The 26,471-nt window shown below is 39.9% G+C and overlaps 1 protein-coding gene across 2 annotated transcripts; it reads left to right on the forward strand.

Annotated features, from left to right (window-relative positions):
• Positions 1 to 1,532: 1,532 nt before the first annotated feature.
• Positions 1,533 to 24,806, forward strand: cbr1 (carbonyl reductase 1). 2 transcript variants are annotated; one of them, XR_009815958.1, is made up of 8 exons: positions 1,533 to 1,611; positions 9,132 to 9,246; positions 16,677 to 16,846; positions 17,114 to 17,221; positions 20,532 to 20,740; positions 20,816 to 20,869; positions 24,313 to 24,662; positions 24,728 to 24,806. XR_009815958.1 is itself a non-coding variant. In XM_061967914.1 (7 exons), the coding sequence occupies exons 2-7, from the start codon at positions 9,134 to 9,136 to the stop codon at positions 24,484 to 24,486; spliced, it is 828 nt and encodes a 275-aa protein (XP_061823898.1). In that variant the 5' UTR covers positions 1,533 to 1,611; positions 9,132 to 9,133; the 3' UTR covers positions 24,487 to 24,806. The 2 variants fall into 2 exon arrangements, 1 of the variants encoding a protein (XP_061823898.1); XM_061967914.1 differs by having other exon boundaries at positions 24,313 to 24,806.
• Positions 24,807 to 26,471: the final 1,665 nt, after the last annotated feature.

Below are 26,471 nucleotides of genomic sequence, written 5' to 3' on the forward strand. Positions count from 1 at the left end.
GCCTGAGCAAATTGTTTAAGAACAACATTTCTCAACCAGCTATTGCAAGGAATTTAGGGATTTCACCATCTACGCTCCGTAATATCATCAAAAGGTTCAGACAATCTGGAGAAATCACTGCAAGGCTGAAAACCAACATTAAATGCCCGTGATCTTCAATCCCTCAGGCGTATCTGCATCAAAAAGGCGACATCAGTGTGTAAAGGATATCACCACATGGGCTCAGGAACACTTCAAAAAACCACAGTCAGTAACTACAGTTGGTCGCTACATCTGTAAGTGCAAGTTAAAACTCTACTAAGCAAAGCGAAAGCCATTTATCAACAACACCCAGAAACGCCGCCCGAGCTCATCTAAGATGGACTGATGCAAAGTGGAAAAGTGTTCTGTGGTCTGACGAGTCCACATTTCAAATTGTTTTTGGAAAATGTGGACGTCGTGTCCTCCGGACCAAAGAGGAAAAGAACCATCCGGATTGTTATAGGTGCAAAGTGTAAAAGCCAGCATGTGTGATGGTATGGGGGTGTATTAGTGCCCAAGACATGGGTAACTTACACATCTGTGAAGGCACCATTAATGCTGAAAGGTACATACAGGTTTTGGAGCAACATATGTTGCCATCCAAGCAACGTTATCATGGACGCCCCTGCTTATTTCAGCAAGACAATGCCAAGCCACGTGTTACATTAGCGTGGCTTCATAGTAAGAGAGTGCGGGTACTAGACTGGCCTGCCTGTAGTCCAGACCTGTCTCCCATTGAAAATGTGTGGCGCATTATGAAGCCTAAAATAGCACAACGGAGACCCCCGGACTGTTGAACAACTTAAACTGTACATCAAGCAAGAATGGGAAAGAATTCCACTTAAAAAGCTTTAAAAATGTGTCTCCTCAGTTCCCAAACGTTTACCGAGTGTTGTTAAAAGGAAAGGCCATGTAACACAGTGGTAAAACAACTTTTTTGCTGCCATTAAATTCTAAGTTAATGATTGTTTGCAAAAAAAAATAAAGTTTTTCAGTGACAACATTAAATATCTTGTCTTTACAGTCTATTCAATTGAATATAAGTTGAAAAGGATTTGTTGTATTCTCTTTTTATTTACCATTTACACAACGTGCCAACTTCACTGCTTTTGGGGTTGTGTACATTTCAACCAAAACATGAGATGGAGCTGCAGTATCAAAGTTTGTCCAGCAGAGGGCGGCAAGTTGACAAGCATTCGGGTTGCTGTAAACACGTTAGTTAGCGTGACAAACAAATAAATCACGACGTTGAAAACTCGCGCAAAAAGAATAAAAAGCACAAATGCTGTTAAAAAAAGAATTATTAGTTGATTTTTTTTACCCGTTAAGAAGCCTCGCGCTGATCGTGTTTTTTTTAATTGTATTATTTTTTTTTTTAATTTTAATTTTATAAACCTTTATTTATAAACTGCAACATTTACAATTAATCGAGGAATAATAATATTCAAAATAAGTACAAAAACAATGCAAATCGGCGGCAGGATGTTGTTCCGGTTATGCGCGCGGAGCCTGCGCAGTGGCACCAAGCGTTTCCGCGGTCTTCTTTGCCGTCCAGCAAATTTTCGCCTTCGACAAAAACTACAATTTGCAGTAAGAAACTTCATTTTATTCACCACCTTTCACCCGATAAGCGTTTTATAACTTGCATGTTTTTAAAACGCCTGTTGAAAAAAGTAATGGTATTTTACGTAATGGTCACATAAAGGAAGGATTATAAAACCTCGGATTTTTCATCGTTTCTGAAATTAATGTTTGTTTTTGCAAAAGTTTTCAAAAGAAAACGTTTTTTGTTGTTGTGATAATCCACCCTAATAAGTCGAGTATGCATCAGGATCAAAGTGCATTCTTAATGATATATGTTTGAATATTTCTGCATTCCGCATGACTCAGCAAATAAACTTGTTGTTTGCATGAATAATATTTGTTTAAACAAAACTTTTACCATAAATCAGGAGCTAAAAAGTCTTCGCATTGATTGATTTTGAAGTTTATTGACATCTTAAAGAACTGAATTGAATGCTTTAAAAAGGCAAATGGATGGCACAAAAAGCCAAAAGGCTTGTTCCCATTGTGGTCCATTAAATATTCATCACATTTGATACACTCAATAATAAAATATATATAACCTGTAACATGTATATAAAAAAATTACGTGAAAATAAAAGTACCCAAACAAAAAATTGTCACTAGAAAAGATTTCTAACCAAAAAAAAAAAAAGAAAAAAGATTTTTAACCAAAAATGATTTAAAATTATTATTTAAAATAATACAACATTTTGAAAGATTTTTAACCAAAAAATAAATAAAAACATTTGGAACCATAAAATAATTTAGAATAGAAAATTAAAAAAAATACTAGTTTTAACTTAAAAAAAATATATATATATATATTTTTAACAAACAAATATTTGTAACCAAAAAAGGATTTGGAATAAAAAAAATAAATAAAAAGGTTTGTAACCCAAAAAAAAAAAAAAATTTTTAAATATATATATAGATATATATATATATATATATATATATATATTTTTTTTTTTTAAAGAAAAAAAGTTTACCAAACAGATTTGTAACCAAACAGAAATTTGTTAACAAAAAATATTTTTAACCCCCCAAAAAGATTTGTAACCATAAAAGGATTTGTGTCTTAAACTTGTGCATTTAAACACTTTTAAATACTTACACACCTTATATATAATAAAACATATATAACCTGTAACATGTATATAAAAATTTCTTGAAAATAAAAGTACCCAAACAAAAAATTGTCACTAGAAAAGATTTCTAACCAAAAAAAAAAAAGAAAAAGATTTTTAACCAAAAATGATTTAAAATTATTATTTAAAATAATACAACATTTTGAAAGATTTTTAACCAAAAAATAAATAAAAACATTTGGAACCATAAAATAATTTAGAATAGAACATTTAAAAAAATACTAGTTTTAACTTTAAAAAACAAATAAAAAAAATATTTTTAACAAACAAATATTTGTAACCAAAAAAGGTTTTGGAATAAAAAAAATAAATAAAAAGGTTTGTAACCAAAAAAAAAAAAAAAAAAAAAAATATATATATATATATATATATATTTTTAAAGAAAAAAAGTTTACCAAACAGATTTGTAACCAAACAGAAATTTGTTAACAAAAAATATTTTTAACCCCCCAAAAAGGTTTGTAACCATAAAAGGATTTGTGTCTTAAACTTGTGCATTTAAACACTTTTAAATACTTACACACCTTATATATAATAAAACATATATAACCTGTAACATGTATATAAAAAATTACGTGAAAATAAAAGTACCCAAACAAAAAATTGTCACTAGAAAAGATTTCTAACCAAAAAAAAAAAGAAAAAAGATGTTTAACCAAAAATGATTTAAAATTATTATTTAAAATAATACAACATTTTGAAAGATTTTTAACCAAAAAATAGATAAAAACATTTGGAACCATAAAATAATTTAGAATAGAAAATTAAAAAAAAAATACTAGTTTTAACTTAAAAAAAAAAAAATTTTTTTTTTTAACAAACAAATATTTGTAACCAAAAAAGTTTTTGGAATAAAAAAAATAAATAAAAAGGTTTGTAACCAAAAAAAAAATAAAAAATAAAAAATATATATATATATTTTTAAAGAAAAAAAGTTTACCAAACAGATTTGTAACCAAACAGAAATTTGTTAACAAAAAATATTTTTAACCCCCCAAAAAGGTTTGTAACCATAAAAGGATTTGTGTCTTAAACTTGTGCATTTAAACACTTTTAAATACTTACACACCTTATATATAATTAAACATATATAACCTGTAACATGTATATAAAAAATTACTTGAAAATAAAAGTACCCAAACAAAAAATTGTCACTAGAAAAGATTTCTAACCAAAAAAAAAAAAGAAAAAGATTTTTAACCAAAAATGATTTAAAATTATTATTTAAAATAATACAACATTTTGAAAGATTTTTAACCAAAAAATAAATAAAAACATTTGGAACCATAAAATAATTTAGAATAGAAAATAAAAAAAAATACTAGTTTTAACTTAAAAAAAAATATATTTTTAACAAACAAATATTTGTAACCAAAAAAGGATTTGGAATAAAAAAAATAAATAAAAAGGTTTGTAACCAAAAAAAAAAAATATATACATATATATATATATATATATTTTTTTTTTTTTTTTAAAGAAAAAAAGTTTACCAAACAGATTTGTAACCAAACAGAAATTTGTTAACAAAAAATATTTTTAACCCCCCAAAAAGATTTGTAACCATAAAAGGATTTGTGTCTTAAACTTGTGCATTTAAACACTTTTAAATACTTACACACCTTATATATAATAAAACATATATAACCTGTAACATGTATATAAAAAATTACTTGAAAATAAAAGTACCCAAACAAAAAATTGTCACTAGAAAAGATTTCTAACCAAAAAAAAAAAGAAAAAAAAGATGTTTTAACCAAAAATGATTTAAAATTATTATTTAAAATAATACAACATTTTGAAAGATTTTTAACCAAAAAACAAATAAAAACATTTGGAACCATAAAATAATTTAGAATAGAAAATTAAAAAAAACAACTAGTTTTAACTTAAAAAAAAAATAAAAAAAATATTTTTAACAAACAAATATTTGTAACCAAAAAAGGATTTGGAATAAAAAAAATAAATAAAAAGGTTTGTAACCAAAAAAAAAATAATATATATATATATATTTTTTTTAAAGAAAAAAAGTTTACCAAACAGATTTGTAACCAAACAGAAATTTGTTAACATAAAATATTTTTAACCCCCCAAAAAGATTTGTAACCATAAAAGGATTTGTGTCTTAAACTTGTGCATTTAAACACTTTTAAATACTTACACACCTTTTGAGTGCGTAAGAGTCTTACACTTGTGCACAATTACACTTTTGAGTGCATAAGTGTCTTACACGTGTGCACTTACACACTTTTGAGTGCATTCGTGTCTTACACTTGTGCATTTAAATACTTTTGAGTGCATTCGTGTCTTACAGTTGTGCATTTAAATACTTTTGAGTACATAAGTGCCTTAGACATTTTTGAGTACATAAGTGCCTTAGACACTTTTGAGTGTGTCTTACACTTGTGCATTTACTCACGTTTGAGTGATAAGTGTCTTACACTAGTGCACATACACACTTTTGAAGACACTTATGCACTTCCACACTTTTGAGTACATAAGTGTCTTAGACACTTTTGAGTACATATATGTTTTACAGTAGTGCATTTACACACTTTTGAGTGCATTAGTGTCTTACACTTGTGCATTTAAACACTTTTGAGTACACAAGTGTCTTAGACACTTTTGAGTGCATAAGTGTCTTACACTAGTGCATTTAAACACTTTTGAGCGCATTCGTGTCTTACACTTGTGCATTTAAACACGTACACACTTTTGAGTGCATAAGTGTCTTACAGTTGTGCACTTCCACACTTTTGAGTACATAAGTGTCTTAAACTTGTGCATTTAAACACTTTTAAATACTTACACACCTTTGAGTGTGTAAGAGTCTTACACTTGCGCACAATTACACTTTTGAGTGCATAAGTGTCTTACACTTGTGCACAATAACACTTTTGAGTGCATAAGTGTCTTACACGTGTGCACTTCCACACTTTTGAGTGCATACGTGTCTTACACTTGTGCATTTAAACACTTTTGAGTTCATAAGTGCCTTAGACACTTTTGACTGCATAAGTGTCTTACCCTTGTGCATTTACACACTTTTGAGTACATCAATGTGTTACACTTGTGCATTTACTCACGTTTTAGTGATAAGTGTCTTACACTAGTGCACGTACACACTTTTGAGTGCATAAGTGTCTTACACTTGTGCACTTCCACACTTTTGAGTACATAAGTGTCTTAGACACTTTTGAGTGCATAAGTGTCTTACACTGGTGCATTTACACACTTTTGAGTGCATTCGTGTCTTACATTAGTGCATTTACACACTTTTGAGTGCATAAGTGTCTTACACTTGTGCATTTACACACTTTTGAGTACATCAATGTCTTACACTTGTGCATTTACTTACGTTTTAGTGATAAGTGTCTTACACTAGTGCACGTACACACTTTTGAATGCATAAGTGTCTTACACTTGTGCACTTCCACACTTTTGAGTACATAAGTGTCTTGGACACTTTTGAGTGCATAAGTGTCTTACACTTGTGCATTTACACACTTTTGAGTACATCATTGTCTTACACTTGTGCATTTACTTACGTTTTAGTGATAAGTGTCTTACACTGGTGCACTTACACACTTTTGAGTGCATAAGTGTTTTACACTTGTGCATTTAAACACTTTTGAGTACATAAGTGTCTTAGACACTTTTGAGTGCATAAGTGTCTTACACTGGTGCATTTACACACTTTTGAGTGCATTCGTGTCTTACATTAGTGCATTTACACACTTTTGAGTACATAAGTGTCTTGGACACTTTTGAGTGCATAAGTGTCTTACACTTGTGCATTTACACACTTTTGAGTACATCAATGTCTTACACTTGTGCATTTACTTACGTTTTAGTGATAAGTGTCTTACACTGGTGCACTTACACACTTTTGAGTGCATAAGTGTTTTACACTTGTGCATTTAAACACTTTTGAGTACATAAGTGTCTTAGACACTTTTGAGTACATAAGTGTCTTGGACACTTTTGAGTGCATAAGTGTCTTACACTTGTGCATTTACACACTTTTGAGTACATCAATGTCTTACACTTGTGCATTTACTTACGTTTTAGTGATAAGTGTCTTACACTGGTGCACTTACACACTTTTGAGTGCATAAGTGTCTTACACTGGTGCATTTACACACTTTTGAGTGCATTTGTGTCTTACATTAGTGCATTTACACACTTTTGAGTACATAAGTGCCTTAGACACTTTTGAGTGCATAAGTGTCTTACACTTGTGTATTTACACACTTTTGAGTACATCAATGTGTTACACTTGTGCATTTACTCACGTTTTAGTGATAAGTGTCTTACACTAGTGCACGTACACACTTTTGAGTGCATACGTGTCTTAGACACTTTTGAGTGCATAAGTGTCTTACACTGGTGCATTTACACACTTTTGAGTGCATTCGTGTCTTACATTAGTGCATTTACACACTTTTGAGTACATAAGTGTCTTGGACACTTTTGAGTGCATATGTGTCTTACACTTGTGCATTTACACACTTTTGAGTACATAAGTGTCTTAGACACTTTTGAGTGCATAAGTGTTTTACACTTGTGCACTTCCACACTTTTGAGTACATAAGTGTCTTAGACACTTTTGAGTACATAAGTGTCTTGGACACTTTTGAGTGCATAAGTGTCTTACACTTGCGAATTTACACACTTTTGAGTACATATGTGTCTTAGACACTTTTGAGTGCATAAGTGTCTTACACTGGTGCATTTACACACTTTTGAGTGCATTTGTGTCTTACATTAGTGCATTTACACCCTTTTGAGTACATAAGTGTCTTGGACACTTTTGAGTGCATAAGTGTTTTACACTTGTGCACTTCCACACTTTTGAGTACATAAGTGTCTTAGACACTTTTGAGTGCATAAGTGTTTTACACTTGTGCACTTCCACACTTTTGAGTGCATAAGTGTCTTACACAGGTGCATTTACACACTTTTGAGTGCATTTGTGTCTTACATTAGTGCATTTACACACTTTTGAGTACATAAGTGTCTTGGACACTTTTGAGTGCATAAGTGTCTTACACTTGTGCATTTACACACTTTTGAGTACATCAATGTCTTACACTTGTGCATTTACTTACGTTTTAGTGATAAGTGTCTTACACTGGTGCACTTACACACTTTTGAGTGCATAAGTGTATTACACTTGTGCACTTCCACACTTTTGAGTACATAAGTGTCTTAGACACTTTTGAGTGCATACGTGTCTTACACAGGTGCATTTACACACCTTTGAGTGCATTTGTGTCGTACATTAGTGCATTTACACACTTTTGACTACATAAGTGTCTTACACTTGTGCATTTACACACTTTTGAGTACATCAATGTCTTACACTTGTGCATTTACTTACGTTTTAGTGATAAGTGTCTTACACTGGTGCACTTACACACTTTTGAGTGCATAAGTGTCTTACACTTGTGCACTTCCACACTTTTGAGTACATAAGTGTCTTAGACACTTTTGAGTGCATAAGTGTCTTACACTGGTGCATTTACACACTTTTGAGTGCATTCGTGTCTTACATTAGTGCATTTACACACTTTTGAGTACATAAGTGTCTTGGACACTTTTGAGTGCATAAGTGTCTTACACTTGTGCATTTACACACTTTTGAGTACATCAATGTTTTACACTTGTGCATTTACTTACGTTTTAGTGATAAGTCTTACACTGGTGCACTTACACACTTTTGAGTGCATAATTGTCTTACACTTGTGCACTTCCACACTTTTGAGTACATAAGTGTCTTAGACACTTTTGAGTGCATAAGTGTTTTACACTTGTGCATTTAAACACTTTTGAGTACATAAGTGTCTTAGACACTTTTGAGTGCATAAGTGTTTTACACGTGTGCATTTAAACACTTTTGAGTACATAAGTGTCTTGGACACTTTTGAGTGCATAAGTGTCTTACACTTGTGCATTTACACACTTTTGAGTGCATTCGTGTCTAACACTAGTGAATTTAAACACTTTTAAACACTTACACACTTTTGAGTGCATAAGTGTCTTACAGTTGTGCACTTACACACTTTTGAGTGCACACGTGTCTTACACAGGCGGCCTACACTTGTGCACTTACACACTTACAATATCACGATATAGTCATTTTCTATATCGCACTCAGACAATCGATTATATTCCATATATGGCCCAGCCCTACATATACACAGTATACATGTCAGGTGATTAGAAAAACAATATATACAAAAAATGGAGGGGGGGGGGGGTACAGTATATACACTATTTACATGACTATGCACATGTTGACTCCAAGTTGGGAAGACAAATTAGACGTTTTAATGATTGCTTTCGAATGTTTTGTTTGATTTTGTTAACTTCTCTCTGGGGTTTGGGGGGGGGCAGCAATGTCCACCAGGGTTGCCGTGGTAACTGGCGGGAACAAGGGAATTGGCAAGGCCATCGTCCAGGCGCTCTGCAAGCAGTTCCAGGGCGACGTTTACCTCACGGCCAGAGACACGTAAGACACACACACACACACACACACACACACACACACACACACACACACACACACACACACACACACACACACACACACACACACATGTCGCAAATGTCGGACGGCTGAATGCTTCTTGCCCACGGTCTTCATGCACAAGAATCCACTTCCAGACTCTTATTTTGCAAATCTTATCACGTCCAATCAAAGAACTCCAAGGCTGATTTTCCGCGCCATAAACCACATTGCTGGTGCACGACCACCGGTTCCACCCACGTCTTCTGATAAGACCGCAGTCATTTTTTCGGGATGTTTTTATGTTTTGTCATAGTATCCTTCATCTTTTCCCTACCCAGCCCCCTCCCCGACAACAGCCAATTTTTCATCACTTCTCACCTTTTTCCTTACAATACTGAGCAGATCTTCATCTTACAATCGTGATCTCTTCTAGTCCATTACACAACAAGCTTTCCCTTACATGTAATGATCATGGCGCACCACCACAGCAAAATAAAAGCCGCCACACCCTAAAAAATATGTTAGTTTTTTTACAAGAAATCAAATTTAAGTAATATATTGTTTGAATGCATATACAGTCTATTATTTACATACTAATACGTTTGAAAAACATGTCAAATATCATAAAAATGTATTTAAAAAAATAAAAAGTGCATCTGAACCGCCAACTCCAACACTCGTGTCTCGGACCGGCTGGTGATTGGATGATCATCCCCAGCTGGGTAATCCAATCACCTGCCAGCTGTGCTTCGAGGCCGGTCCTTCCACACCCCGCTCCGCCGCAGACCCGCAGACCACGCCCCCCTCCACAATATATATATATATTTTTTTACATGAAAACACATTTAAGTAATATATTGTTTGAATGGATATACAGTCTATTATTTACATACTAATATGTTTGAAAAACATCTCGAATATCATAAAAATGTTCCTTAATGCTTTATTTTAAAAAAAAGAAGTGCATCTGAACCGCCTGTCCATTACACAGCCTGCTCACAACAAGGTTTCCCTTACATGTAATGATCATGGCGCACCACCACAGCAAAATAAAAGCCGCCACACCTTTAAAAATATGTTTGTTTTTTTACATTAATTTAAATTTGAGTAATATATTTTTAGAATAGATATACAGTCTATTATTTACATACTAAAATGTTTGAAAAACACCTCAAATATCATAAAAATGTTCCTCTATGCTTTATTTAAAAAAAGTGCATCTGAACCGCCTGTTATGAGCAGTGTTGGGTTAGTTACTGAAAGCCAGTAACTAGTTACTTTATTTCAAAAGTAACTCAGTTACTAACTCCGTTGCTTACACCAAAAAGTAATGCGTTACTGTGAAAAGTAACTATTTAGTTACTTATTTTTTTCTCCTTTTTTTTTAAGGCTCCCATTAATGCCCTTTTAGCCTTCTTTTCAGTACTGTTATTGCACTGGAGAATAATACAATCTGTTGATCAACTTGACATGCATTTGCAGAAAGCAATGTGGTCTACATACAACACACAAAGACAAATATATGTTTCAAAGGGCCAATGTTATTTCAGGCCAGAACAAATTGACAAAACTATTTTAAATAGCTGCAACATAATGGCACTTTAACTTTAACTTTAAGTAGATAGGATCTTTGATCCAAGACACAACTTACATTTAACTAAAATGTTATTTTCTTTGTGCTCGACAAAAGAAAAGTCTTGAGAATGTCTCCATGTTAAGAAACTCCACTTCTGGCTTCACCATGATGTCTTGTTAGTTGTTATGAGAGTAGCGTATGTGTGTGTGTGTGTGTCCCTTTAAGATATGACAGCATGTGAGGTGAGTGACGTCAGTGAGTGAGTGGGCGAGAGAGGTGAGGGACCGGCGACAGTGAGTGCGTGCAGGTGCTTTAGCTTGGTGGATGGCTGCGTCCAATAAAGTCACAAAGTTGCAACAAACCGCCGGCCTCATCATTCACCCTCAGCTGTAAAGACCCACTTCCGGGTAAAGTGAAGGTTGTTAGCCCCGAAGTACATAGGCCCTGGAGGAACGTCTCCCCTGCGCCCCTCAACTACGGTCTGGGAGCCCCCGTCCCCGCCCCCACCTACACAAAGCCTCTTCTCTGCGCGCCTCTTCTTTTCTTTGTGACACAGAAGGACGACACCGCAGCGCTGCAATAAAACACACTCAGATCTTCTGTTTCTAGGCGATACTACATGAAAAATAACGTAAAATAACGCAGTAACGCATCATGTAGTAACGGTAACTGAGTTACTGAATATAAAAAATCACGCGTTAGATTACTAGTTACCGCCGAAACTAACGGCGTTACTTTGTAACGCGTTAGTCCCAACACTGGTTATGAGTGATACAGCTGGTTGTGCACCCATCAACCTTCATCCTGCATAATTGTATTGCTTTTTTCAGTTTATTCCAAACTATATTATTAATCCAACGTGATTCCCACATGTATGTGGACTTCATGTGTATAAATAATGTACTTTCTTTAATGTGGTTAGTTTTACAGTGACCTCATTGTGAAGAACATCAACAAACCACCTCAAGTCTAATTCAGAGGACTGTTTACATATTTAGAAAACTAAATTGCAACATTCAGGGAGGGCAAAATCAATTGAAAAATAGAGAAAAACAATATAGGAAAAATATACTAACTCGTCCAGACTATAGAGCGCACCAGTATACAAGCCACACCCACTAAATTTGAGAAAAAAAACATATTTTTTCATATATTAGCCGCACCGGACTATAAGCCACAGATATATACGTTGTGAAATGAGTTATTTACACAGAAATATTTTATGAATATTTATTTACATACCTTAATTGTTTCCAAACGGTGTCTGTAACACGGCAGTAAAACGGCGGATCAAACAAAACAGAAGTCATTGTTAAGCTCGCTCCCCAATCGTCTAAACCAGGGGTCGGCAACCCGCGGCTCCGGAGCCGCATGCGGCTCTTTGATCACTCTGATGTGGCTCAGCAGCTTACTTGCTGAACCTCCCAATTTTCCCGTGAGACTTCCGGATTTCAGTGCCTCTCGCAGAAAACTCCCGGGATTTTCACCCTTACGGCTATAATAAGGGCGTGCCATGATGGTACAACATTTGGCGCCCTCTACAATCTGTATTAACAGCGTGCCAGCCCAACACTTGTTATACAATATACATTTTCTGCTTGCACACGTCCGTGACAGCAAGACATACTTGGTCAACAGCCACACAGGTTACACTTGTTTGTGATATGTAAAACAACTTTAACACTCTTACTAATAATGCGCCACACTTTGAACCAAAACCAAACAAGAATGACAAACACATTTCGGGAGAACATCTGCACCTTAACACAACATAAACACAACAGAACAAACACCCAGAATCCCATGCAGCCCTGACTCTTCCGGGCTACATTATACACCCCTGCTACCACCAAACCCCGCCCCCACCCCAAGCCTGCTCCCTCACACATCACCCCCCCCTCTCTCTCTCTCTCTATGTGCGACGGTTGAGGTGGGCGGGGTTTGGTGGGCGGGGGGTGTATAATGTATCCCGGAAGAGTTAGGGCTGCATGGGATTCTGGGTGTTTGTCCTGTTGTGTTTATGTTGTGTTACTGTGCAGATGTTCTCCCGAAATTTGTTTGTCATTCTTGTTTGGTGTGGGTTCACAGTGTGGCGCATTATTAGTAAGAGTGTTAAAGTTTTTTTTTATACAGCCACCGTCAGTGTGACCTGTGTGGTTGTTGACCAAGTATGCCTTGCTGTCACCTACGTGAGCAAGTGGAAGCCCCATACAACGTGTGGCTGATCAGGCACAGTGATTGTAGTGGGCGCTAAATACTGTACCATCACGGCACGCATGACGCTGACAAGCGCCATTCATTTAAAACCCGCGTGCCGCACCAGCTTTCAAATTCCACATAAAGGTGTGGGCCGCGTGTCTGAGACCCCTGGTTTATACATAGCACAAAGCAAAAAAAAAAATTTGTATGCAGTGTTATTTCATTAAAAATTTCAAAAAAAATTCTGCGGCTCCCATTGTTTTCTATAATTTGTGAAACTGGTCAAAATGGCTCTTTGACTGGTAAAGGTTGCCGACCCCTGGTCTAAACAGACTCAATAACTCCACTGTGACGTTTTGCTGAATTTACTGACGAACTTGGGAAAGATTGCCAATGTAAGTTACCGTATTTTCCGCACTATAAGGCGCACCGGATTATTAGCCGCACCTTCAATGAATGGCATATTTCATAACTTTGTCCACCAATAAGCCGCCCCGGACTATAAGCCGCGCCTACGCTGCGCTAAAGGGAATGTCAAAAAAACAGTCAGATAGGTCAGTCAAACTTTAATAATATATTAAAAACCAGCGTTCTAACAACTCTGTTCACTCCCAAAATGTACGCAAATGTGCAATCACAAACATAGTAAAATTCAAAATAGTGCAGAGCAATAGCAACATAATGTTGCTCGAACGTTAATGTCACAACACACAAAATAAACATAGCGCTCACTTTCTGAAGTTATTCTTCATTCGTAAATCCTTCGTCTTCGGTGTCCGAAGTGAAAAGTTGGGCAAATTTACGATCCACTAGCAGATGTTGGCGTCGTCTGGCGCTGCCTCCTCGTCTTAGTGAAGGTGTGTTCGCCTTCTGTCATCCATTGTTCCCACGCAGTTAGCAGTCTAGCTTCGAATGCCCTGTTGACACCAATATCTAGCGGCTGGAGGTCTTTTGTCAATCCACCCGGAATGACGGCGAGTATTGAATTAAGCGCGTAAGCGTGTCTCTCAATGTGCTGTTATGAGCTAGCAAATATAACAACTACACTACCCAGCATGCAACGATAGTTACGAGCATGCGCGGTAGCCCTGAGAAGCGTTGTATGCTGGGAGTTAGAATGTGGTTATGAGCACGCTGTGAGTAAACGTTGAGAACTCAGTTAACACGCCTCGTCTGCATTATTTATAATTAGACAGACAACACACTTAATAGGAGCCATTTTGGGGTCTTTACATAAACACACAAATGGAAATGAAACGTCACATATCCCAGCATGCACCGCGCGCTTCTTCTACGGGGAAAAAAGATGGCGGCTGTTTACCGTAGTTGCGAGACCTAAACTTTATGAAAATGAATCTTAATATTAATCCATATATAAAGCGCACCGGGTTATAAGGCGCACTGTCAGCTTTTGAGAAAATTTGTGGTTTTTAGGTGCGCCTTATAGTGCGGAAAATACGGTAATAAAACTTACACAGACACTCGTAAACGTGTTAGCATGTTCGCTAATGCTAACGACGCTGGCTTGATTACATTACGACAGCGCGTACAAGTATGCGTGAAAACACTCCCTACAAACATCACACATGGGACGGTTTGGTAAGTAAGAGTTGTTTTAGTTACCGTATTTTCCGCACCATAAGGCGCCCTGGGTTATAAGCCGCGCCTTCAATGAACGGCATATTTCAAAACTTTGTCCACCTATAAGCCGCCCCGTGTTATAAGCCGCATCTAACTGCGCTAAAGGAATGTCAAAAAAACAGTCAAATAGGTCAGTCAAACTTTAATAATATATTAAAAACCAGCGTGATGTGGGCGCGCATGGAGTCGTATATCAACATGGACGGAGCTGCGTGAAAAAAGCCACCCGGCCTCTTCGCGTAAACTTAAACTTACCTTAACCACTCGCTCATCTTTTCTTCATCCATCCCTTCGAGTTAGCTTTTATGATGACGCCGGCTGGAAAGGTCTCTTTTGGCAAGGTCTTCCTTTTGAATATCACCATGGGTGGAAGTTTCTGGCCATTAGCATGGCAAGCTAGAACCACAGTGAAGGATGACTTCTCATTCCCTGTGGTGCGAATATTCACCGTACGTGCTCCCGTTGTATCCACAGTGCGGTTCACAGGAATATCAGTTGCTGTGAAATAGTAATCCGTGTGCGGATGGAGAGATTGCGTCTTTTCATGAACCGGATCCCTGTCGCTTAGTAGGAGCCATTTTGTGGTCTTTACAGATGTAAACACACAAAGGAAATGAAACGTACGGTAATATCCGCGCGCTTTTTCCTCTTCTACGCGGGCGGGTGGTTGCTTACAGTAGAAGAAGAAGCGCTTCCTGTTCTATGGGGGCGGGTGCTTACCTTGGCGGTTGCTTGCGTAGAAGAAGAAGCGCTTCCTGTTCTACCGGGAAAAAAGATGGCGGCTGTTTACCGTAGTTACGAGACCGAAACTTTATGAAAATGAATCTTAATATTAATCCATATATAAAGCGCACCGGGTTATAAGGCGCACTGTCAGCTTTTGAGAAAATTTGTGGTTTTTAGGTGCGCCTTATAGTGCGGAAAATACGTTATATTGTAAAACGGGTCTTGGGCGTGTACCTCAGCAGCCGCTGAGGATTTGGCACTTTGCCTGGCGACCCTCCACCAACTCCACCTTCCTGTGACATCTGGAAGCGGTCCCTTAAGGGGGGGAGGGGTACTGTTATGGCCTGTTTTGTTTGTGGATATTCTCCTATGTTTATTAGTCATTGTCTGTTTTTGTTAACATTCTGGTTACCTCTGATTAGCGATCAGGGGGGTTTACCCGCTCTTGATCGCTAATCCGAAAGGACACCTCAATGATGGACGCTTTTGACCTCCCTCCCTCCCTCCTCAACAACACCTGGAGTCAAACTTTTACTTGCATGCAGAACGGCCCCAGTCTATGAACATTACATCATCACACCCAAGACAATGGGCACATACACACACACACACACACACACACACACACACACACACACACACACACACACACACACACACACACTCTCCCCCACCCCACGCCTTCACCACCGCTTGTTTCCCCTCGGGGTGATGGACGTCTGACAGCACTTCATAGCAGCAGTTGACCTCCAGGGCCCCAAATCCCCGTCCCTCTGTTGCGAGTTGTCGTGATTAAATGTAACGTGTTTATGTGTGCATTGCATGGAGGTTTTTCCCCACTCCAGACTAGGCCCCCTTAGGAGCCCAGTCTAGATTGTATTTTTTTACTCATCTTCTTCCCTTTTTCTTATCTTTTACGAGGCGCCTTTGGCGACCCATCAGCATTCCTGTTCTGTAACCCTGTACACTGTTTGTTTGTCTAATCTTGAACGGGTTTGTGCTGAAAACATAGTTTCCTTGTACTTGTGCAATGACCATAAAGTCCTATCCTATCCTTAAAAGACATTGTCCCCCTGCCTTTGCTCCACTGATGCTGGTAAATGTACCATACCGGTTCTGCTGGATCTCAGCTTTTGACACTGTTGACCATCACATGCTTGTAGACTGGCTGAGGGACTGGGTGGGGTTTTCAGGTTTAAATCATATTTGGCAGGTAGATCTTTCACACGCGCCCAGGCCAGTCACGTGATCGCCCGAAGTATATCCGTTCTGTTCGGTGTGTCCGCAGGGGGCGGGGTCAGGACGCGGTGTCGTCCTTGTCCTCTGAGGGCCTGAAGGTCCACTTCCAGCAACTGGACATCAACGACAACAGCAGCATCAGCGCGGCAGCCGCCTACTTCAAGGACAAGTATGGCGGCGTGGACGTGCTGGTCAACAACGCTGGCATCGCTTTTAAAGGTACGTCCTCGTCTTTTAAAACATATTCTACAAACTTTTAACACCATTTTTATACCCGGCGTCATGTTTTGTGTCAGAATTTGTGTCTTATTTGGTGTATTTACACTTAGTCTTTTAAGTGTACACTTGTGTACTTAGTATTTATGCTTAGTCTTTTAAGTGTGTGGGACAACATGGTCCAGATTCACACACTGGAGAACTAAGACGTACTTATTGAAGTATTCCATTTGAATGCGGTAATGATGTCCACTTTCTATTGTCCATCAGGTGCTGACACCACTCCATTTGCCACCCAGGCCGAGGTCACGCTGAAGACCAACTACTTCGCCACGCAGGACGTGCTGACCCACTTCCTGCCTCTCGTCAAGGCCGGAGGTGCATACACGCAGGTGTCATGATAACAAATGTCTTCTGTCATGGTGTCCCACCTGGTACCAGAAGTCTTCTGTCATGGTGTCCCACCTGGTACCAGAAGTCTTCTGTCATGGTGTCCCACCTGGTACCAGAAGTCTTCTGTCATGGTGTCTCACGTGGTACCAAGTATCTTCTGTCATGGTGTCCCACGTGGTACCAGAAATCTTCTGTCATGGTGTCCCACCTGGTACCAAAAGTCTTCTGTCATGGTGTCCCACCTGGTACCAGAAGTCTTATGGTGTCCCACTCGGTACCAGAAGTCTTCTGTCATGGTGTCTCACGTGGTACCAAGTATCTTCTGTCATAGTGTCCCACCTGGTACCAGAAGTCTTCTGTCATGGTGTCCCACCTGGTACCAGAAGTCTTATGGTGTCCCACCTGGTACCAGAAGTCTTCTGTCATGGTGTCCCACTCGGTACCAGAAGTCGTCTGTCATGGTGTCTCACGTGGTACCAAGTATCTTCTGTCATGGTGTCCCACCTGGTACCAGAAGTCTTATGGTGTCCCACCTGGTACCAGAAGTCTTCTGTCATGGTGTCCCACCTGGTACCAGAAGTCTTCTGTCATGGTGTCCCACTCGGTACCAGAAGTCTTCTGTCATGGTGTCTCACGTGGTACCAAGTAACTTCTGTCATGGTGTCCCACATGGTACCAGAAGTCTTCTGTCATGGTGTCCCACCTGGTACCAAAAGTCTTCTGTCATGGTGTCCCACCTGGTACCAGAAGTCTTATGGTGTCCCACCTGGTACCAGAAGTCTTCTGTCATGGTGTCCCACCTGGTACCAGAAGTCTTCTGTCATGGTGTCCCACTCGGTACCAGAAGTCTTCTGTCATGGTGTCCCACTCGGTACCAGAAGTCTTCTGTCATGGTGTCTCACGTGGTACCAAGTAACTTCTGTCATGGTGTCCCACCTGGTACCAGAAGTCTTCTGTCATGGTGTCCCACCTGGTACCAAAAGTCTTCTGTCATGGTGTCCCACCTGGTACCAGAAGTCTTATGGTGTCCCACCTGGTACCAGAAGTCTTCTGTCATGGTGTCCCACCTGGTACCAGAAGTCTTCTGTCATGGTGTCCCACTCGGTACCAGAAGTCTTCTGTCATTGTGTCTCACGTGGTACCAATTAACTTCTGTCATGGTGTCCCACCTGGTACCAGAAGTCTTCTGTCATGGTGTCCCACCTGGTACCAAAAGTCTTCTGTCATGGTGTCCCACCTGGTACCAGAAGTCTTATGGTGTCCCACCTGGTACCAGAAGTCTTCTGTCATGGTGTCCCACTCGGTACCAGAAGTCTTCTGTCATGGTGTCTCACGTGGTACCAAGTATCTTCTGTCATAGTGTCCCACCTGGTACCAGAAGTCTTCTGTCATGGTGTTCCACCTGGTACCAAAAGTCTTCTGTCATGGTGTCCCACCTGGTACCAGAAGTCTTATGGTGTCCCACGCGGTACCAGAAGTCTTATGTGGTCCAACGTGGTACCAGAAGTCTTATGGTGTCCCAAGTGGTACCAGAAGTCTTATGGTATCCCAATGTGGTACCAGAAGTCTTCTGTCATGGTGTCCCACGTGGTACCAGAAGTCTTCTGTCATGGTGTCCCACGTGATACCAGGAGTCTTATGGTGTCCCAATGTGGTACCAGAAGTCTTCTGTCATGGTGTCCCACGTGGTACCAGAAGTCTTATGGTGTCCCACGCGGTACCAGAAGTCTTATGGTGTCCCACGTGGTACCAGAAATCTTCTGTCATGGTGTCCCACGTGGTACCAGAAGTCTTATGGTGTCCCACGCGGTACCAGAAGTCTTATGGTGTCCTGCGGGGTACCAGAAGTCTTATGGTGTCCCACTTAGTACTATAAGCCTTATGGTGTCCCACTTGGTACCAGAAGTCTTATGGTGTCCCACATGGTACCAGAAGTCTTATGGTGTCCCACTTGGTACCAGAAGTCTTACAGTGTCCCACGTGGTACCAGAAGTCTTAGTGTGTCCCACGTGGTACCAGAAGTCTTCTGTCTTGGTGTCCAATGTGGTACCAGAAGTCTTAAGGTGTCCCAATGTGGTACCAGAAGTCTTCTGTCATGGTGTCCCACGTGGTACCAGAAGTCTTTTGTCATGGTGTCCCACGTGGTACCAGAAGTCTTCTGTCATGGTGTCCCACGTGGTACCAGAAGTCTTATGGTGTCCTGCGTGGTACTAGAAGTCTTCTGTCATGGTGTCCCAATGTGGTACCAGAAGTCTTATGGTGTCCCAATGTGGTACCAGAAGTCTTCTGTCATGGTGTCCCACGTGGTACCAGAAGTCTTATGGTGTCCCACGCGGTACCAGAAGTCTTATGGTGTCCTGCGGGGTACCATAAGTCTTATGGTGTCCCACTTGGTACCAGAAGTCTTATGGTGTCCCACATGGTACCAGAAGTCTTATGGTGTCCCACTTGGTACCAGAAGTCTTACGGTGTCCCACGTGGTACCAGAAGTCTTCTGTCTTGGTGTCCAACGTGGTACCAGAAGTCTTATGGTGTCCCAATGTGGTACCAGAAGTCTTCTGTCATGGTGTCCCACGTGGTACCATAAGTCTTATGGTGTTTCACTTGGTACCATAAGTCTTATGGTGTCCCACTTGGTACCAGAAGTCTTACGGTGTCCCACGTGGTACCAGAAGTCTTAGTGTGTCCCACGTGGTACTAGAAGTCTTCTGTCTTGGTGTCCAACGTGGTACCAGAAGTCTTAAGGTGTCCCAATGTGGTACCAGAAGTCTTCTGTCATGGTGTCCCACGTGGTACCAGAAGTCTTTTGTCATGGTGTCCCACGTGGTACCAGAAGTCTTATGGTGTCCTGCGTGGTACTAGAAGTCTTCTGTCATGGTGTCCCAATGTGGTACCAGAAGTCTTATGGTGTCCCACGTGGTACCAGAAGTCTTATGGTGTCCCACGTGGTACCAGAAGTCTTCTGTCTTGGTGTCCAACGTGGTACCAGAAGTCTTATGGGTTCCCACTTGGTACCAGAAGTCTTATGGTGTCCCACTTGGTACCAGAAGTCTGATGGTGTCCCACGTGGTACCAGAAGTCTTCTGTCATGGTGTCTCATGTGGTACCAAGTATCTTCTGTCATGGTGTCCCATGTGGTACCAGAAGTCTTCTGTCATGATGTCCCACGTGGTACCAGAAGTCTTATGGTGTCCCACATGGTACCAAGTATCTTCTGTCATGGTGTCCCACGTGGTACCAGAAGTCTTCTGTCATGGTGTCCCACATGGTACCAAACGTCTCCTGTGGCTTTCAGGCCGCGTGGTCAACGTGTCCAGCTTCGTCAGCGTGCGCAGTCTGAATAAGTGCAGCCCGCAGCTGCAGGAGCGTTTCCGCAGCGAGGACATCACGGAGGAGGAGCTAACGCAACTCATGCGGCGCTTTGTGGACAGCACCAAGAAGGACCAGCACAAGCAAGACGGCTGGCCTGACACGGCGTACGGCGTGTCCAAGATCGGCGTCACGGTCAGACTCCAATATTAGAATATTATGTATGATGTGTGCGTGAACATGTCTTATTGACCAAGTCTTCTCATGCAGACTCTGTCCAAGATCCAGGCCAGGCGTGTGTCCAAAAAGAGACCAAATGATCAGGTACAATCACATCCTCTGTACCACGTCCTTGAACAGTCCCCTGAAGGGTCCTAAAGGGTCCAAAAAGATATTAAAAATGAAGTGACGTGAATTATATTTATATAGCGCTTTTCTCTAGAGACTCAAAGTGCTTAAGTTCCTTTTAAACAGTGTGGCTGGCACTGGGAGCAAGTGGTCAAGTGTCTTGCCCAAGGACACAACGGCAGTGACTAGGATGGCGGAAGCGGGGATCGAACCTAAACCCTTAAGTTGCTGGCACGGCTACCCTATTAACCGAACCACGCCACCCTAAGGGGGCCTACGGGTTTCTAAGGGGTCCTTAAAGGGTCCCTAAAGAGTCCTTAAGGGGTCCTGCAGGGTGTGAAAGGTCCTAAAAAGTCCTTTTAGGGTCTTAATGGATACTGAAGGGTCTAAAAGGTCCATAAAGAGGGTTCTAAAGATCCTAAAAGGGACCTTAAAGGGTCCTAAAATGTCAAAGTGTTCTTAAGGGTCCCTAAAAGGATCTTAAAGGGACCTCAAGGGTTAAAGGGTCTCACAAGGATCTTTAAAGGGTCCTTAAAGGTTCTTAAGGGTCTTAATGACTTTTAAAGGGTCCCCCTAAAGGCTCCTAGAGGGTTCAACAGGATCCTTAAAGGGACCTCAAAGGGTCTTAAAGGCTCCTAAAAGGTTAAAGGGTTCTTAAGGGTCCCTAAAGGGACCTCAGGGGATAAAGGGTCCCTAAAGGATCTTTAAAGGGTCATAAAATGTTCCTAAGGGTCCTTAAAGGGTCTTATTGACTTTTAGAGGGTCCTAAAAGGGACCCTAAAGGGTCTTTAAGGGTCCTAAAGAGTTAAAGGTTTCTTAAGGGTCCCTAAAGGGTCTTCATAGCTTTTAAAGCGTCCTAAAAGTACTTAACGGGTCCTAGAGGGTGCTAAAGTATCCTAAAAGGGACCTTAAACGGTCCTATAGGGTCCTAAAATGTCCTTAAGGGTCCTTAAAGGGTCTTATATACTTTTAAAGGGTCTTATATACTTTTAAAGTGTCGTAATAGTACTTAACGGGTCCTAGAGGGTTCTAAAGGATCCTAAAAGGGACCTTAAAGGGTCCTATAGGGTCCTAAAATGTCCTTAAGGGTCCCTAAAAGGATCTTAAAGGGACCTCGAGGGTTAAAGGGTCTCAACAATAATCTTTAAAGGTTCCTTAAAGGGTCCTATAGGGTCCTCAAAGGTTCTTAAGGGTCTTAATGACTTTTAAAGGGTCCTAGAGGGTTCTAAAAGGACCTCAAAGGGTCTTAAAGGTTCCTAAAAGGTTAAAGGATTCTTAAGGGTCCCTAAAGGATCTTTAAAGGGTCCTATAGGGTCATAAAAGGTTCTTAAGGGTCTTTAAAGGGTCTTATTGACTTTTAGAGGGTCCTAAAATGGACCCTAAAGGGTCTTTATGTGTCCTAAAGAGTTAAAGGTTTCTTAAGGGTCCCTAAAGGGACTTTAAAGGGTTCTCAAGGGTCCTAAAATGTTATTAAGGGTCCTTAAAGGGTCTTCATAGCTTTTAAAGCGTCCGAAAAGTACTTAACAGGTCCTAGAGGGTTCTAAAGTATTCTAAAAGGGACCTTAAAGGGTCCTATAGGGTCCTAAAATGTCCTTAAGGGTCCTTAAAGGGTCTTATATACTTTTAAAGTGTCGTAATAGTACTTAACGGGTCCTAGAGGGTTCTAAAGGATCCTAAAAAGGACCTTATAGGGTCCTAAAATGTCCTTAAGGGTCCCTAAAAGGATCTTAAAGGGACCTCAAGGGTTAAAGGGTCTCAACAATAATCTTTAAAGGTTCCTTAAAGGGTCCTATAGGGTCCTCAAAGGTTCTTAAGGGTCCTATAGGGTCATAAAAGGTTCTTAAGGGTCCTTAAAGGGTCTTATTGACTTTTAGAGGGTCCTAAAATGGACCCTAAAGGGTCTTTAAGGGTCCTAAAGAGTTAAAGGTTTCTTAAGGGTCCCTAAAGGGACTTTAAAGGGTTCTCAAGGGTCCTAAAATGTTATTAAGGGTCCTTAAAGGGTCTTCATAGCTTTTAAAGCGTCCTAAAAGTACTTAACGGGTCCTAGAGGGTTCTAAAGTATTCTAAAAGGGACCTTAAATGGTCCTATAGGGTCCTAAAATGTCCTTAAGGGTCCTTAAAGGGTCTTATATACTTTTAAAGTGTCGTTATAGTACTTAACGGGTCCTAGAGGGTTCTAAAGGATCCTAAAAGGGACCTTATAGGGTCCTAAAATGTCCTTAAGGGTCCCTAAAAGGATCTTAAAGGGACCTCAAGGGTTAAAGGGTCTCAACAATAATCTTTAAAGGTTCCTTAAAGGGTCCTATTGGGTCCTCAAAGGTTCTTAAGGGTCCTATAGGGTCATAAAAGGTTCTTAAGGGTCCTTAAAGGGTATTATTGACTTTTAGAGGGTCTTAAAAGGGACCCTAAAGGGTCTTTAAGGGTCCTAAAGAGTTAGAGGTTTCTTAAGGGTCCCTAAAGGGACTTTAAAGGGTTCTCAAGGGTCCTAAAATGTTATTAAGGGTCCTTAAAGGGTCTTCATAGCTTTTAAAGCATCCTAAAAGTACTTAACGGGTCCTACAGGGTTCTAAAGTATCCTAAAAGGGACCTTAAATGGTCCTATAGGGTCCTTAAAGGTTCTTATATACTTTTAAAGGGTCGTAAAATTACTTAACGGGTCCTAGAGGGATCTAAAGGATCCTAAAAGGGACCTTAAAGGGTCCTATAGGGTCCTAAAATGTCCTTAAGGGTCCTTAAAGGGTCTTATACACTTTTAAAGGTTTCTAGAGGGTTCTAAAGTATCCTAAAAGGGACCTTAAATGGTCCTATAGGGTCCTTAAAGGGTCTTATATACTTTTAAAGGGTCGTAAAATTACTTAACGGGTCCTAGAGGGTTCTAAAGGATCCTAAAAGGGACCTTAAAGGGTCCTATAGGGTCCTAAAATGTCCTTAAGGGTCCTTAAAGGGTCTTATACACTTTTAAAGGTTTCTAGAGGGTTCTAAAGGATCCTAAAAGGGACCTTAAAGGGTCTTATAGGGTCCTAAAATGTCCTTAAGGGTCCTTAAAGGGTCTTAAACACTTGTAAAGGTTCCTAGAGGGTTCTAAAGAATCCTAAAAAGGTCCCTAAAGGGACTTAAAGGGTCCTCATGTTACTTTTTATTTTGAAACCCTTGCGTCAAAACAGTGCCAAAATGTGTGCGCATGAAAATCTGTCCGCAGATTGTTTTTGTTGTTGCTCGCTAAGACTTTGTTAGCGCGCATGTGGACTCTCTCAGCGCTGGCGTGAAATCTGTTGGTGCGAGTGTGGACTGCGTTAGAGTCCACACAGACTGCGTGTGGCATGAGGGGCGGGTCCTGAATACACGACTCGGCAACTCCGCCTCCTTCCTGGTTGGCGTCTTGGCACTGTGTTGACGTCATGTGAAACCTTGTCCTTCAGATCCTGGTGAACGCGTGTTGTCCTGGGTGGGTGCGCACGGACATGGCCGGACCCAAAGCCCCCAAGTCTCCAGAGGAGGGCGCTGTGACGCCCGTCTACTTGGCCCTGCTCCCTGCCGGCGCCACGGAGCCTCACGGCGAGTTTGTGTCCGACAAAGTGGCCCAAGCCTGGTGAAGGTTCTTTTCAGTCCACTCTTCACTCTTCTTTAAATCCAAACTCTCTTACTTTAACCCAAGCACTCTTAATTAAAGGGAATAAACCATTTTTATACCAGCTTTAGAATCAAAAGACAAATCTCAGTAAAATGAGTCGCATTACTGAACGCTAACGTGTTTTGATGAAGTTGCTCAGTGGTGTCTAGGAATCATTCAAAGTCATGTGACCAGTCATGTGACCAGTCATGTGACTTTCCCAGGCTATGAAAATAATGTGCCAAATAAGCTAGCTCATTTGCAAAAGTATATTTTTGTTCATTAAAGTTCATTTTAAATCAATTTAACGATTGTAATGTTTACTGGTGTGAAAAACATTCCGATTTAAAGGTTCTTACTATATTTCTTCAATAATAGAAAATAAGTTATGAGCATTAAAATAGCTACTCTATGCTAATAACTTACAAAATGTCAATATTTCAGTAATTTTTCATCGATGTGTGTTCTTTCTTCAGTTCAAAGTACATTTTTACCACACTAAAAACATCAAGTAATACATTTATCACTAACAATGTGACACATTTCACATTAATTTGTAATAATTCATACAAATAAAACATTGAATGGATTCTCATGGGTTAAGACTTGTAAGTTATGTATAACTATAAAGCATACTTGCCAACCCTCCCGGATTTTCCGGGAGACTCCCGAAATTCAGCGCCTCTCCCGAAAACCTCCCGGGACAAATTTTCTCCCGAAAATCTCCCGAAATTCAGGCGGAGCTGGAGGCCACGCCCCCTCCAGCTCCATGCGGACCCGAGTCCGCTTTCCCACAATATAAAGAACGTCTACAGTAAAGCAGTCCGTCTGCCGTAAACAGCAATGTTGTGACACTCTTAAACAGGACAATACTGCCATCTAGTGCATTTTGATGAAAGCACTTTTGTGCGTGCCACACAGCAATGCATCATCAGAGAGGGTGTTCAGCATGGTTAGAAAGATAGTGACAGAGAATAGAACAAGGATGGACAATTCAACCCTTAACTCAACAATGAGTAGATGAGTGTTATGTGTGTGTATATGAGTAAATAAATGAACACTGAAATTCAAGTATTTCTTTTATTTATATATATATATATATATATATATATATATGAAATACTTGACTTGGTGAATTCTAGCTGTAAATATACTCCTCCCCTCTTAACCACGCCCCCGCCCCAACCCCCCCCCCGAAATTGGAGGTCTCAAGGTTGGCAAGTATGTTATAAAGTAATACTTGCCAACCTTGAGACCTCCGATTTCGGGAGGTGGGGGGTGGGGGTGGGGGGCGTGGTTGGGGGCGTGGTTAAGAGGGGAGGAGTATATTGACAGCTAGAATTCACCAAGTCAAGCATTCCATACACACACACACATATCTATATATATATATATATATATATCTATATCTATATATATATATATATATATATATATATATATATATATATATATATATATATATATATATATATATATATATGTATGTGTGGGAAAAAAAATCACAAGACTACTTCATCTCTACAGGCCTGTTTCATGAGGGGTTCCCTCAATCATCAGGAGATTTTAATGGAAGCATTCACATACCATGGTTTATATAGGGCACAGAGTGGGTAGGTACAGGCTGGCGTAGGGGCGTGGTGATTGGCTCATGTGTTACCTAGGAGGTGTTTCCGTCTGTGGCGGCATGCTGATACAATTTCGCTGCGCTTGTTGAGGGATGACAGGTCTGGACGGTATATAATAAACAGTTTCTCTTTCAAGCATAGGTTGCATCTTTTATTACCACTATTGTAAGGTGTGCTGGATGCAAGAATTTGCCATGTTATTGAATATTCAACATTATTGTCTTTGAGGTCCCAAATGTGTTTGCTGAGTTCTGTGGTATTCCGCAGGTTTTGGTTCCTGAAAGAAGCCTTGTGATTGTTCCATCTGGTTTTAAACTCTCCCTCGGTTAATCCTACATAT

The sequence above is a fragment of the Nerophis lumbriciformis genome, linkage group LG02 (assembly GCF_033978685.3).
Source record: "Nerophis lumbriciformis linkage group LG02, RoL_Nlum_v2.1, whole genome shotgun sequence".
Classification (NCBI taxonomy): Eukaryota; Metazoa; Chordata; class Actinopteri; order Syngnathiformes; family Syngnathidae; genus Nerophis; species Nerophis lumbriciformis.